The sequence below is a fragment of the Macrotis lagotis genome, chromosome X (genome assembly GCF_037893015.1).
Source record: "Macrotis lagotis isolate mMagLag1 chromosome X, bilby.v1.9.chrom.fasta, whole genome shotgun sequence".
Lineage (NCBI taxonomy): Eukaryota > Metazoa > Chordata > Mammalia > Peramelemorphia > Peramelidae > Macrotis > Macrotis lagotis.
This window is the reverse complement of record NC_133666.1, coordinates 438,905,775-438,921,578: the sequence shown is the minus strand read 5'-3', so window position 1 is coordinate 438,921,578 and position 15,804 is coordinate 438,905,775. Positions and strand designations below refer to the sequence as shown.

Below are 15,804 nucleotides of genomic sequence, written 5' to 3'. Positions count from 1 at the left end.
AATCTTACATTTAGTTGGGTTTAGAAAATTATTTAACCCTACAGGGAAGTAGGAGGGAAAAGGAGAATGAAAGAGGAAAGAGGGGAAACATAGCAAGAGAAAAGAGAAAGTGAAAGGTGGGAACTGATAGAAGGGAAGTAGATTGAGGCAGGTGGTAGTCATAACTAAAATACTGATGAGGAGGGATAGGGTGAAAGGAGAGAGAGAAAAGTGTAAATGGGGTGAAATAAGATAGAAGGAAATGAAGGAAATATAGAGTTAGTTATAACTGTGAATGTGAATGGGATGAACTCTTCCATAAAACAGAAGTGGATGGAAGAGTAGATCGAAAACCACAATCCTATAATATGTTGTTTACAAGAAAGAAATTTGAAATAGAGAGACAAACACAGAACAAAAATGTAAAAGACTGAAACAGAATATATTACGCTTCAGATGAAGTAATTAAAAAAAAGCAGAAATAGCAATCCTGATCTCAGACAGAGCAAAAGCAAAAATGGACCCATTTAAAAGAGATAAGGAAAGAAATTTCCCTTTAACAACAATGAAGTAATTTAATAATAACCATACTGCATTTTCCCATGTATAAATGCATCCTTTTTTGAAAAATTTAGGGTCTAATAACTGGGAGTGTTCTATACAGTAGTTGTAGATTTTTTTTACTTGCATTTCCTGCTTTTTTGTACTTGTTATCTTTGCACTCATTGTTGTGCATTTTTTACTGGTATATTAGATTACATTTTGTCACATACTGCCCAGAAATGGTTCAGAAAAGATTTTCATACAGTAATAAATTCAAGTTAAAAGTGCTCCAGTTTGCAAAAGTGAATGGAAATTGTGCTGCTGGACATCAGTTTGGTCTCATTCCAAATGAGAAGACAATCTGAGACTGGCTAACCCTAATGAAAACGCTGAGGCAGAAGAAGACCATGAGAGGCAAGTCAGCCAAATGGTGTGATGTAGAGAGGGAATGGGAGAGATGAATTGAAGAGCAAAGGGCCATTGGAATTCCCATATCCACAAAGATGATTCAGCAGGAGGCAATAATTGCTGATGAAAAAGAAGTGACTGATTTCAAAGGACACAATTGGTGCTTCAGGTTCATGAAACAGAATGGACTATGTGTGCATCCACACACCAGACTTGCCCAAAAGATGCCTGAGAGCTAAGAGCAGAAGGTCTGTGAATTTCATTGTTTTAGTCATTCAATGTCAGAAGACACATCATTTTGAGTAGAGACAGATTGAAAATATGGATGAATTCTTCAATTTGATATCCTAAGTAATAGAACTGTTGATAAGAAGGAGATGAAAACTGTAAGTGTGAAGACAAGTGGATATGAAAAGAATCATTATATAGTTGTTCTAGCTTGTTGTGTCAACAGAATCAAGTTGCCTCCTATACTGATTTTCAAACACAAAACAATGCCAAAAGAAGACATGCCTTGAGGAGTGATTGTCTCCATTCATGACAAGGTTGGGAAGATCTGGTATGAGAAAGTTTGAAGCAGGAGACCAGGTGGGCCCTTATGCAAACCTGCCCCATTGGTACTTGATCAGTTCAGGACACACATAACAAAAAGAAGATTGAAGCAGAGCAAAAAACAAAATTTGCCCTCATACCTGGAGGCTTGACATACCAGCTCCAACCACTTGATGTCAGCATTAACAAACCCTTCAAAGCTCCCATGAAAGACTAATGGAATCAATGGATGAAGTCTTCTGGAACAATTTGATACCAGCAGGAAGAATGAAGAAACCAACTATAGGAGAAGTTTGTACATGGGTGAAAAGATGCTGGGAAATATCAAGATTGAGATAGTTGTCAAGTCATTTAAGAAATGTGGCATTTCAAATGCCATGGATGGAACTGAGGATGAAGAAACATATGAAGAAGAGGGGCGGCTAGGTGGCGTAGTGGATAAAGCACTGGCCCTGGAGTCAGAAGTACCTGGGTTCAAATGCCTTGCTGGTCTCAGACACTTAATAATTACCTAGCTGTGTGGCCTTGGGCAAGCCACTTAACCCCGTTTGCCTTGCAAAAACCTAAAAAAAAATATGAAGAGAGTGATTTGTCCTCAAACACAGATGAGGACAAACTAATGGATGGTAGTTTTGACAGTGATAAGGAGTTGTATGAATTTTGTATGATGAATAAAGCTTGAGTTCAATAACATTATGTAATACTTTTTTTCAACTTTTGGGCCCCAAAATTAAAGTGTGTCTTATATATGGGGAAATATGATATATGCACCAGATGATATAGCATTCAAATTATTAGAGAAGTTAAATGAGTTATAGGAAGAAATAGATAGTAAAACTATACTAGCAAGGAATCTCAACCTCCCTCTCTCAGAATGAAATAAATCTAACACAAAATAAACAAAGACATTAAGGAGGCAAATACAATTTTAGAAAAGTTAGATATGATAGTCCTGTGGAGAAAACTGAATGGGCATAGAAAGGAATATACCTTTCCCTCAATGGTACATGCAGTTACACAAAAATGTATTGAGTCATAAAAATATAAAATTAAATGCAGAAATACTAAATGCATTTTTTCAGAAATCATGATGCAATAAAAGTAAATTTAATAATAGGTCATAGAAAAACAGAATAAAAATTAATTGAAAACTACCCTAATCCTAAAGAATGAGTGAGTCAAGCAACAAATCAGGGAAACAATCAATAATTTCATCCATGAGAATTACAATAATGAGACAATATTCAAAACTTATAGGATACAGCCAAAGCAATTCTTAGGGGAAATTTTATATCTCTAAATGCATATGTGAATAAAATAGAGAAAGAGGAATACAATGAATTAAGCTTGCAACCAAAAAAGTTAGAAAAACAACAAATTACGATCCTCAATTAAATATCAAATTAGAAATCCTGAGAAATCAATGTGATTATTAAATTTGAATGTAAGAAAACAATTAAATTAGTAAATAAAACTAACTTGGCTTTATGAAAAAACAAGAAAATATTGTGGTTAATTTGATTAAAAATAAGAAAAAAGAAATCCAAATTAACAGTATCAAAAATGAAAAGGATGAACTCACCACCAATGAAGATGAAATTAAAGCAATAAGTCAGAACTATTTAGCCCAAATATTTGCCAATAAAACTGAAAATCCAAGTGAAATAGATTTATATATTTACAAAAATACAAGTTACTCAGAATAACAGAAGAAACAAAAATACAATAACCTCATTTCAGAAAAAATATGAACAAGTCATCAATGAACTCTCTAAGGAAAAAACTCCAGGACCAGATGAATTAACAAGTGAATTCTGCCACACATCTTTTAAAAATTGAAAAGATTAGTGAAGAAGTTCTGAAAAATTCTTTTTATGACAAATATGGTGCAGATAACCTAAACCAGGAAGAGTTCAGACAGAGAAAAAATATTATAGACCAATTTTCCTATTGAATATTGATGTAAGAATTTTAAATAAAGCATTAGCAACAAGATTATAACTTTATCTCTAGCATAATATACCATTATCTGGAAAAATTTATACCAGAAATGTAGAGATGCTTCAATACTAGGGAAGCATTCAGCATAATTGACCATATCAATAACAAAACTAACAGAAATCATATGATTATCTTCACAAATGCTGAAAAAGTTTTTGACACAACTCAGTATCCATTCCTAATAAAAATACTAGCAAGCATAGGGATGAATTGATTTTTCCTTAAAATGATAAGCAGTATCAATCTAAAACCACCAGCAAGCATTATATGCAATGGAAATAAGCTGGAAGTATTCCAAATAAGTTCAGAGGTGAAACAAGGAATCCTGTTATCTCCACTAGAAATGTTAGCTTTAGTACTAAGAGAAAAAAGAATTTAAAGGAATAATTGACATTGAGGAAACAAAGCTATTACTCTTTGTAGATCATAATGATGTTATACTTAAAGAATCCTAGAAAACCAATTAAAAACTTCTTGAAATAATTAACTTTAGCAAAGTTGCTAGATATAAAATAAATGCACATAAATATTACCAACAAACCCCAAAAACAAGTGATAGAGAATTCCCATTCAAAATAACTGTGGACAGCATAAAATATTTGGGAGTCTAACTGCTAAACTATATGAATACAATTACAAAATACTCTTTATAATAATACAGATCTAAACAGCTGAAAAAATATCAACTGCTCATGGGTAGACTAATCTGAAATAATAAAATGACAATTCTACCTAAATTAATCTTCTTATTAAATGCCATACCAAATTACAATAAAAATATTTTATAGAACTAGAAGAAAATCATTTAACTGGAAGAAGAGAAGATCAAGAAAATCAGAGGAATTAATGCCAAAAATACAAAGAAAGATGATCTAGCTAAATTCAATCTAAAATTATATTAAAAAGCAGTATCAAAATTATTTGGTACTGGCTAAGAAATAGATTGGTAGATTCACAAGACAGTAGAAAGTACCTATAGTAATCCACTGTTTGATGAACCTAAAGATTTCAGCTTCTGTTTGATTAAAAAAACTGCTGGAAAAACTGGAAAACAGTATGGCAGAAACTAGGCAAAGACTATCTTACACATTATTCAAAGCTAAGGTTGAAATATATACATGATTTTGACATAAAGAGTGAATCTTTAGATTCACTCAATCAATTAGAAGAACAAAAAATCATTTACTTTTCAGTTCTATGGAGAGAAGAATAATTTATAACAAAAAAGAGATAGAGAACACTAAAATGCAAAAATGGATCATTTGGGTTACATGAAACTGAAAAGATTTAGCACAAACAAAACCAACACAACCAAGACTAGCTGGAAAGCAGAAAGCTGAGAAATAATTATTACAGTCAGTGTTTCTGATAAAGGCCTCATTTTAAAAATATATAGAGAACTGAGTCAAATTTTTAAGAATATAATTCATTTTTCAATTGATTAAAGGGTAAAAGATAGGAACAGGCAATTTTAAAATGAAGAAATTAAAGTTATTGAGAGTCATATTAAAAGTTACGATCAGAGAATTGAAAATTAAAACAACTGTGAGGTGCCCAACTAGCTAATTGGCTAATATGACAGAAAAAAGAAATGTTCAGTATTGGAGAGGATGTGGGAAAACTAATTCTTTGCAACTACAAAAATAGTTGCTATAAATATTCTTATACATGTGATCTTTTTCCTTTTTTTTTGTACTCTCTTTGAGATACAGACTTAGTAGTGTTTCAAAACTTTGATCAAAGAGTATGAACAGTTTTTGTCCTTTGGATATGGTTTCAAATTGCTCCCCAGAATGGTTGGATAAGTTTACAACTCTACTAATGCACTGTGTATATTCTTTGTGGTGGCAAAGAATTGGAAATTGAGGGGCTGCCCATCAATTGAGAAATGGATGAGCAAATTGTGATATATGAAAGTGATGGAGTCCTATTGTTCTATAAGAAATGATGAATAGATTTTTAAAAAACATGGAAAATCTTACATGAATTGATAGTGAGTGAAGTGAGCAGAATCTGAAGAACATGAGTTTAGCATCAAGATACGGTGTGATGATCAGTACAGTGATCAAAGACAATCATAAAGGACTTGTTATGGAAAATGTCATCCATTTTCAAAGAACTATGAAATCTGAATGCAGAACAAATTATCCTATTTTCACTTTTTTAAATTTGTTTTTGCTTTTTCCTTCTCATGACTTTTCCCTCTTTGTTCTGATTCTTCTTTCACAGTGTGACTAATATGGAAATATGTGTAATATGATTCCCTATGAATAACTTATGCAAGATTACTTACTTTCATAGGGTGAGTGGAAAAAAGAGTGAGAGGGAGAAAACTTTACCAAAATAAATGTTGAAAATTATTTTTACATATGATTGGAAAAAACAAACAAACAAACAAACAAGAGAAATAAACAGGAAGGAAGGGATGGAGGGAGGGAGGAAGGAAGGAAGGAGGGAAGGAGGGAAGGGAGGAGAAGGAAGGGAGGAAGGGGTAGGGGGAGGGAGGGAGGAAGGTGGAAGGGAGGGAGGGAGGGAGGAAGCTAACTCACTCAAATTGGTTGTGTAAGCATGGCACAGGACTGCCCAGCACAGCATGACCTCATCTGAGAAGGTGGTTTGCTATAAGAGCAAAGCAGAATTGTAGCTCAAAAGAAAAGAAAGTTGTGTAAATTCAGAGAATCTATTGTAGAGCATGTTGAGCTCATAGTCTGATCAGTCACAATCAGGCACACTGCTCCTTGACTCTAACAGAGTGATGTTATTTTGGTCATCTTCAAGAATGAAGGACAGTCACACAAAACAACCAAACAACCAAATCTATATAGTTCTTCCTTGCATATAGATTACAAGTTTCCCTCACAATGACTGATTAATTCAAAGAGGTATACAGTTTTCAATTAAGAAGTATGCTTATCTAAAAAAGTAATTATTTTCAGTGGATTTGATAATAAGCTAATAATATTTAAAATAATAATAAAATATAATAAATTTTTAAGTTGGTAGGACTTAAATTTTCATTAGTTTTATGTTCAATTGGGTTTATTTTCTTGGCTAATCAATGTTAAGAAAAATAAAATTTTCCCCTACATTCCAAAAGTTTTGATTTGTCTCATTAGAGTCATTTGCTTTTGATAAATTTAGGTAATATTTATTTTGTTCTTAGAGCCATTAGTCTTTCAATTATTTAGTCTGTTTAATTCTATATATTTTCTTCAGATTATCTTTGATGATAATTTTTAACATCTGTAAAAGTGAATAAAGAATTTTTAAATTTTCTTTCATATTGCATTTCTGTTTGAGTTCTTTTTGTTTCAGTTCAAGTTCATTTTTTGTGAAGGTACCATGAAAACCTTAAATAATACATATAGTTCTTACAAGTAGCATTCAACATTCACCAGAGTATTGGTATATCAGTGAATTGGTCCAATTATCCCAAGACACAATAATTTGGTTATTTATTATGACCATAAAACTTCAGTGTTAGGTATATATTCCAAGAATGAAAAAGATAGAAGGTAATAACCTCATATACATCAAAATGTTCATAGTAGCAATTTTTATGGAAGATAGGGCTGAACCAAAATCATAAAAATCACAATATTACCTAAACTAATTTATGGGTTTAGCCTATGTTGACTTAACCCCAAATAAATAACTTACTGTAGGCCAAGCAAAAAAAATATATTAAAATTCTTTTGGTGGGGGTGGCTAGGTGGCACAGTGGATAAAGCACTGGCCTTGGAGTCAGGAGTACCTGGGTTCAAATCCTGTCTCAGACACTTAGTAATTACCTAGACATGTGGCCTTGGGCAAGCCACTTAACCCCATTTGCCCTGGCAAAAAAAAAAAACCTAAAAAAAATTCATTTGGTGGTAGAAAAGATCTAGAATTTCAAGAGAAATAGTGAGACAAGAAGCCCTGTGTTCGAATTCTACTTTAGACACTTAGTCTCTTGTTCTCAGCTCTTGTGAAATAAGGTTAGATTTGATGACAAATAGCTCATGCTAAAAATCTATGATGTGAAAAGAAACACCAATAATAACTTTTGTATCCCTAAAAATCTGTAGTTATAGACAATTTCTAAACCATTTAGAAACCAAAAATCAAAGCAAATAATGAATGAAAAGAAAAAAGAGACTGTGTACATCTTAATAAGGGGAAACTCAAAATTTAATGCCAATATTTCTAAAAAATTTTCAAAATAATACTTCTCATTTAAATAATACTTTAAAAGAATTTTGTTAAAGAAGAATTTTGTTCAGGTAATTCAGTGAGGTAGGCAATACAATTATTCTTTATCTTCATTTTGAAACAGGATTTCAGAAATTAAGTTACAAATTAGTGGCTTGTACATACACACGTACACAGACACAGACACACACACACACACACACACACACACAAAACTAGTAAACATTAGAGAGGGCCTCAAATACAGATATTCTAGCCCCAAACAAGAGCTCTTAAAAGGAAATATGATGTCCCACTCTATAATCTATGAAAATCATCAGAGCACAGTATTGTCATCTGCCCACTGTTAGTGTTTTCTCCAGGGCTCCTTTTTGATCTCCCTTCAGATTTTCCTCCTGGATTTAGCACATTCTGGGGAAAAAAGTTGGAGATTACCTCTTTTTGATTCTCAATAATGTAGCTTTATTTTCTGACACCAAATCTTTATTTTCTTTTATTAATGCATCTGATTTCTTTAGGATTTCTTCAAATTCAGTCCTTAGAGCTAATAGTTCAGTGTTCCAAAATTTTTTCTTAAAAAAAAATAAAATGAAACCCATAAAGATATAAGCTTCTCCCTTTCCCAAAGCAAAATTCATAAAATTTTTTAGCGATAATTAAAGAACATTCATAGATGGAAAGAAACTTACCGTATCCAGATAATCAGTTAATGTATCTTCACAATCCTCTTCTAACTCTCTAATCTTGTAGGCCTGAGATTCTACTGCTTCTTCCAAATCACTTATCTAATAAAAAAAAAGTTTTAAAAGTTCATTGTAAAGGTAAAACAAATAATTTTTAAAAGGTTAAGAAAAGAGTTAAAGCACAATTCAACAACAGATCAAGCCTGACGTTATCTATAATGTTCTATATGCAGAGGGACCCTGGAGGCAGAAGGTCCTGAGTTCAAATTCTACTTTAGACACTTAATACTTACTTAGCTGTATGACCTTGGGCAAGTGACTTAACCCCATTGCCTTGCAAAAAAAAAAGGTAAATTACAAATTTAGAATTATCCCAATCAAATTACCAAGGAGATACTTTACAAAACTAGCATCAAAAAATTATTCTGGATATATAAAATAGCTAGACTATCAAGGGAAAAAGAAATGTAAGTAGGAATGAAAAGGGAACTGTACCGGTAGACATCAAACTATATTGTAAAATAGTAATCAATAAAATTCCTCAGTTAAAATTTTTTAAATAGTTCAAAAGAATCGACTATACAAGAAAGAATAAAAAATAACTATAGCTCAATCTTCAATAAACCCCAGTCATAAATCACATTGGGGAATTCCCTATTTGATAAGAACTCCTAGAGAAAAATATTAAGGTCTAGAACTAAGATCCAGACCAAAATCTTATATGAGATACCATAATAAAGAAATGTCGAGGAGTTAATGCACAATATTATACATAGAATCAAAGATTAGAAATGAGAAGTATTTTAAAGGGCACCATTTCTCTCATTCTTCACTTTATGGATGGAAATTTTGATATACAGAGTTAAGTGACTTGTCTAAGGTTATTTGGGAAGGCAGGAAGGCAGGAAGGCAGGAAGGAAGCAAGGAAGGAAGGAAGGAAGGAAGGAAGGAAGGAAGGAAGGAAGGAAGGAAGGAAGGAAGGAAGGAAGGATTTGAAACAAAGACTTTTTAACTTCAAATTCGATGTTTTTTCACTGTATATAAAATCCTAAGGGTTTGGATGAACCCTGAGAATTTAAAGCTCAAAAAGTACTTATTTTTGATAAATTTTAAAAATAAACACAGCGAATATGTATATTTTGGATTATGACTGGAGAAGCATATTATAGGTGTGAGAAGGCTGCAATATTAGTAACAAAATTATTTATTAAAATGTTATCTGAGGCATGAAAAATTATTGTATATGAATATAATGTAATACCATTGTAGCAAAATAAATAAATAACAAGAACAGGGAAGTGAACAAAACCCAGAAAGACAATTTGTAAAATAACATTGTAAAAGTAATATTGAAAAATTTAAGTTCTTTGACAAATACAATGTCCAACCATGATTCTGAATGGTGAAGAATGCTATCATCCTCCTGACAGAGAGGTGATGAAATCAATATGCAGAATGAGATTTTTTTTTAGGTTTTTGCAGGGCAATGGGGTTAAGTGACTTTCCCAACGCCACACAGCTAGGTAATTATTAAATGTCTGAGGCCAAATTTGAATTCAGGTACTCCTGACTCCAGGGCAAGTGCTCTATCCAATGCGCCACCTAGCCACCCCAGAATTAGATTTTTTTGATATGATCAATGTGGAATTTATTTTCCTTCACTGAATATTTGTCAAAAAGAATTTTCTTTTTCTTTTAATTATTCAAGAGATAGGGGGGAAATTAGGGTTAAAAAGAAAAAAAATAAAAATATCTGAACACCAGTCAAATTGGAAGAATAGGATGAAGCAGTGCAGCCTAGTTCCCCTGACAACTACTCCAAAAAAGATCTGATAAGCACTAGACCAAGTATTGATTAGAAATCTAAGGAAAAACAAATGTGACAAAAAAAAAGTTTGAGAGACACAGTTTCTTTATTTTATTAATTATTTCTGGTGATTAGTTAATAAAAGAGTCATTTAGCTGTCTCTTCCATAACAAAAATCCCTCAATACTTACATGCTTTTGGAAGAGTGGATGTTCCTGAAGATAAGAATCAGCTCTGATTTCTTTATTTTAATTCTTTTTTGAATTTTACAATTTCCCCTCCCCAATCTTCCTTCCCTCCCCCCCACCCACAGAAGACAGTCTGATAGCCTTAAGATTGTTTCCATGCTATACACTGATCAAAATTGAATGCCCAACTCTGATTTATTAATAAATAATGAAAGAATTAATATTATAGTGAGATGTGGACTAATTCTAATGAGAGTCTGGGGAACATGAATGGTCACTCAGTCTTGGTCAAAGAGATTTATGTATATCCATACTCCACATCTAGTCAAAAGAAGGAATCCTCTTCCATCCAGACCTGTATGACTAAAATACAATGAACCAGAATCTACCAATTCATATAAACTAGAATTTCTTTACTTTTTTTGATCAGATCTAAATTTTTCTATCCCATTGTCAACCCTGCACTTCAAAGGTTACCTTTGATTTCTGAAAGAAGAAATGAGAAGGGGAAAAATCTTAGGCCCAATTCAAAAGTTGAGTATCAATATAAGAGAAAAATAATCATTTCTCTCACTACAGAGAGTCACCTTGTCAGCTTAAGATCACAAACATAATCAAAAGGGAAGTGACCAGGGCAGGAACTATAGATATAATCGAATTATGGAGCCAAATCTAATCACAAGGAGAACTGTCTCTCTGAGTACAGGTATTTATGTATTAGTGATCTGTGGCTCAACACCCAGGAACACGGGCTCCTAGGAGATGGTATCTTGGAAAAAGACCTCCTCCCCCCAACCATCATTCCCTTCCCCCCCAGCAAATCAGATGCTAAAATAAAAACAAGACCACAGTGCTATAATTTTGACTCAGTATCAAGATACCAGATACAACAGGTCAAGACAACACAAGGTCATTAACTGTCCTGGTATAAATTCACAGAGCCTAGTCCTAACACCATATCACAATCCCAAAAATAAGACTGAAACAATAAACACACAAACATAAAGAAGGAGAACGATCATGATGCTAAGGTTGACCAAGACACAAATGCAGAAAAGTGAATAACTCTAAAAACCTCAAAGAAAACTATGGCTTGGCAACAAGATCACTGGAATTCCTAGAAAAATAAAGAGTTTTAAAAAAATAGTTAAAATAATATTTTAAATGAATGAGAGTGCTATTGAAAAGAAATGTAAAAGAAATGAGCTATGGATGAGATTTTTTTATAAAATGATTTCACAATTTAGCACAATTGATACAAAATTTTATGCAAGTAACAGAATCCCTTAAAATTAAAATGTCCAATAGCTAAGATAGTGAACCCCATAAGTCCACTGAGGAAAATGGAGACCAGGTTAGAAGAGAAGACATTAGAGTTCCTATGATACTCCAAATTCGCATTCAATTAATGAATAACCATTGCACTCATGGACTGAGCAAAATAAAGAGATTAGCCTCAAAGAATAAAATGAATTCCCAAACCAAAGTAAAAATGAGAAAAGAGACAATTTCCAAGAAACTTGAGAAGACATATCAATTGTTATGGAGTAGCATGAATAAAACCAGGAGAAAAATTTATATCATAAACATTAATATTTAAAAATAAATTTTGAAAATTTAAGATTTATAATCAGCACAATGATCTACCATAATTCCAAAGGCCTAAGACAAAGGATGCTAGCAATGACTAATAACATCCAAAACAAGATACATATTTTAGATAAGACAAAACAAATGTAGAAATTTGTTTAATGTTGATCAAGTTTTTTAATTACAAGTATTTTGTTTCTTGCTCTCTCTTTTTTCATTAAAGGATGGGGGAAAGTAAATATGAGTAAACTAAAAATTAAAAATAAATATTTGTTAATTGAAAAAAATTAAAGATGCTTCTGAATATATAGAATATATATAATTTATAGAGTTAGGAACAGGGATAGGAATTGGATCTGCATTTGTATAGAGAATACCAAAGTGAAGAAACATTCCTTATGACCACAAGTTAACATATTGTATCCAATTACAGACTCAGAGAATTGCTCACATAGTGGGGTCAAACTCAGATAGAAACAAGGACTACTAGATGATGCAGTGATAGAGAACTAGCATTGCAGTCAGGAGGACCTGAGTTCTAATCTGCCCTCAGACACTTGTTGACTATATAACCCTGAGCAAGTCACTTAACCCCAAATGCCTCCAAAACAAATAATGGCCACTACAGCATACATAAAGATCTCTGTGGATAACATGTGGACTTTCAAAACCACATATTATTGTTGATGCCTGTATGATATTTTTATATATTTTGTTAAATATTTCCCAATTAGATTTTAATCTGGTTTAGGCTATACTCAGTTGTGTCATGGGTCACATCTGCCCCCCTTCATGCTTGACCACTAAGAAATCAAGTGACATGTCCAGGATCACACAACTAGAATGTATAGAGTTAGGATTTGAACCCAGGTCCTCCATACTTTGAGTCTGGCAGTCTACCTTCTATGTTACGTTGCCTATAATTTGTTGTTCAGTCTTTTCAGGTGTCTTTGACTCTTCATGATCCTATTTTCTTAGCAAAAAAACTGGATTGATTCACCATTTCCTTCTCTAGTGCATTTTACAAAGGAGGAACTGAGGCAATCAGGATAAAATGACCTGCCTAGGGTCATTAGTGTCTAGGCTAATTATTATCTGATGTCAGATTTGAACTAAGAGAAGCCATGTCTGCTTGATTTATTCAGTCTATATTGTGTACATTATTAAATCAGTGATGTTGTTTGTTTGGTTGTTTCTTTGTCCAAAATGCTCAAGTATAATGGAAAGAAAAAATTATCAGACTTGGAGTTAGAATACCTGGAGTTAAGACCCATTTCTGCCACTTGTTATCTGTGTGAGTTGTCTTTAGTTTTCTCACCTATAATATGAAGTGGTTCATAAAAGTAGAATATGTGAAGTTATATCAGTCATTTAATCCTATGCCCTCATTTTACAGAGGAAGAAAGCAAGGACACAAGGAATAAATTGCCTTACCTGAAGTCACACAAGTGCCAAATGACAGGACCATACTTTTTATATTTTTTAATTTATTTTTCCAATCATATTTAAAGATAATTTTCAACTTTCATTTTTTTGCAAAGTTTTGTCCCTCCCACCCTTTTCCTTTCCCCTACCACCGGATGGCAAGAAATCTGAAATAAGTTTATATACATACAATTGTGTTATACATATTCCCATCTTAGTCATGCTATGAAAGAAGAAGCATTATAAAGAGGAAAAACCATGAGAAGGAAAAAATAAATTAAAAATAAATTTTAAAAAAGTGAAAATAGTATGCTTTCATCTGTATTGGGCTTCTATAGTTCTTTCTCTGGATGGATGGTGTTTTCCACTAGAGGTCTTTTAGAATTGTCTTTGATCACTGTATGGCTGAGAAAGAGTCAAATTTCTCATAGGTGATCATCACTCAGTAGTGCTGTTACTGTGTGCAATGTTCTTCTAGTTCTACTCAGTATCAATTCATTAAAGTTTTTCCAGATTTTTCTGAAATCTGCCTGTCCATCATTTCTTATAGAGCAATAATATCCCATTACATTCATAGATACAACTTGTTCAGTCATTCCTCAATTGATGGGAATCCTCAATTTCCAATTCTTTGTTAACACAAAAAAGAGTTGCTAGAATATTTGTGTGCATATGGGTCTTTTCCCCTTTTTAATGATCCCTTTGGAATACAGACCTAGTAGTGGTATTACTGGACCAAAGGACATGCACAGTTTTATTGCATTTGGGACATAATTCCAATTTGCTCTCCAGAATGGTTGGTACATAACTCCACCAAAAGTATCACACTAGTTTGACAAAGTTGTGGACTCGTTAAAGAATCTCAATCTAGTTCTAAGGTTCTAGAGTTGAAGGAAAGAAATATATATTTTTCTTATAAGGAAATATATGATTTTAAGTGAGAAGCTATGATTATTATGAAGATTCATAATTTTTATTTTCCACAAAAATTCAATTTAAGTGGATAAATTATATACTGTACTGTTATGTGATAATTATATTTGTCTTTCATTCTTGAAGAAGACCACGACATCATAACTGATGTGTATGTCTGAAGTATAAGAAAACACTTTCATCAGATGACATTGAAAGCATAATCCTAAACTAGTAATGCCATGATAAGCACATAAATTGGATATGAGTGAGGGGATGCTGTGCTAAATCAACAGCCTCACTTTCTCCTCTGGAGCCAGCTAGGTCCAGTGGCCCAGATATAAATCAAGATGACTGAAGATGGTCCTGGATACAAGATAATCAGGATTAAGGAACTTGCCCAAGGTCACATAGCTAGTAAGTGGCAAGTTTCTGAGGCCGGATTTGAACTCCCATCCTCCTGACTCTAAGACCAATGCTCTGTCCCTCTACCTGTTGCTACTACTATTTAAAACTCACATTAATATCAACATTTTAGAGTTTCATGCAATGTATCTGTTTTAATAATTACATTTTTAGTTTTTGTATTTCAGTGAAGTTGCTAATTAAATAAATACAACAATAATCAATCTTGTCATTCTTAGCAGACTAAGTTTTGAAAACAGATTTTATTAATTTATAGAATTAAATGTTTAACAAGTCTCATTTAATTACCTTCAAGAAATTTAGTGTAGCAATATAGAAATGCAACTTTCTCTGCATACCAAACATATGTATAATGAGAAATAATTAGCTCTCATTAAACTAATGCTACCTTTCAAATCCTTGTACTTTCCCGTACAATATTCAAACTGAGAAACAATTCATTTTTACCTATTAAAACACTATAATCAGTGATATACAGCTGTAATCAACACTTTTATTATTTATACAACTGAATAAATAGATGCAACTCAGAACTACAATGGTTTGATGGGAATAAGTAGAGACTTTTACAGTTTAGAATTGTAGTTTCAATGTCATTTGACAATAGTATTCTCTTATACTTTGGACATACACATCAATTATCATAAATTTTCTATCTGGATAGAAAGTAGTCCAACATTTACATTAATAGATTTGTAGTCACCCAAAATTATAAACTCCCTAAAGCAAGTAACAGTACCTTATCCATCACTACATCCCCTCAGCACTTAGAATTATACTGATTGTAGATATGAGGTAATCAACTATTTTTTCTATGTGAGTTTGATTTCACAGAACAGAATCATGACACATCTAAAGAATTCAGTCAGTTGAGGACAAGCCATCATTCAGGTCTATTTTATCAACCATCAGCCCAGCAAATAGACTAGAAATAAATAGCCAAATGGGTGACCCTATCAGTAGACCCTGATTGGTTGAATTAGAATGAACTAGGCTTAATCTTCACCTAGCTAAAGGTAGCAGTCATCTATTTTTGAACAGGCCTACCTACCTCAAAAGTTTCTCCTCTAACCTACCATCATTCAAGATATCTCTTTGG

At 32.7% G+C, this 15,804-nt stretch overlaps 1 protein-coding gene across 6 annotated transcripts in view; it reads right to left on the bottom strand.

Annotated features, from left to right (window-relative positions):
* Positions 1 to 15,804, bottom strand: part of CCDC178 (coiled-coil domain containing 178) — a 674,385-nt gene that overhangs the window by 467,328 nt on the left and 191,253 nt on the right. For 5 of the 6 annotated variants that reach the window (XM_074201254.1, XM_074201259.1, XM_074201255.1 and 2 more), the window contains 2 exons: positions 8,364 to 8,459; positions 8,110 to 8,246 (listed from right to left, as the gene is read on the bottom strand). In XM_074201254.1, the coding sequence (XP_074057355.1) occupies positions 8,110 to 8,246; positions 8,364 to 8,459 (233 nt within the window). The remainder of the gene's footprint in view (positions 1 to 8,109; positions 8,247 to 8,363; positions 8,460 to 15,804) is intronic. The other variant, XM_074201258.1, reaches the window with a different exon arrangement.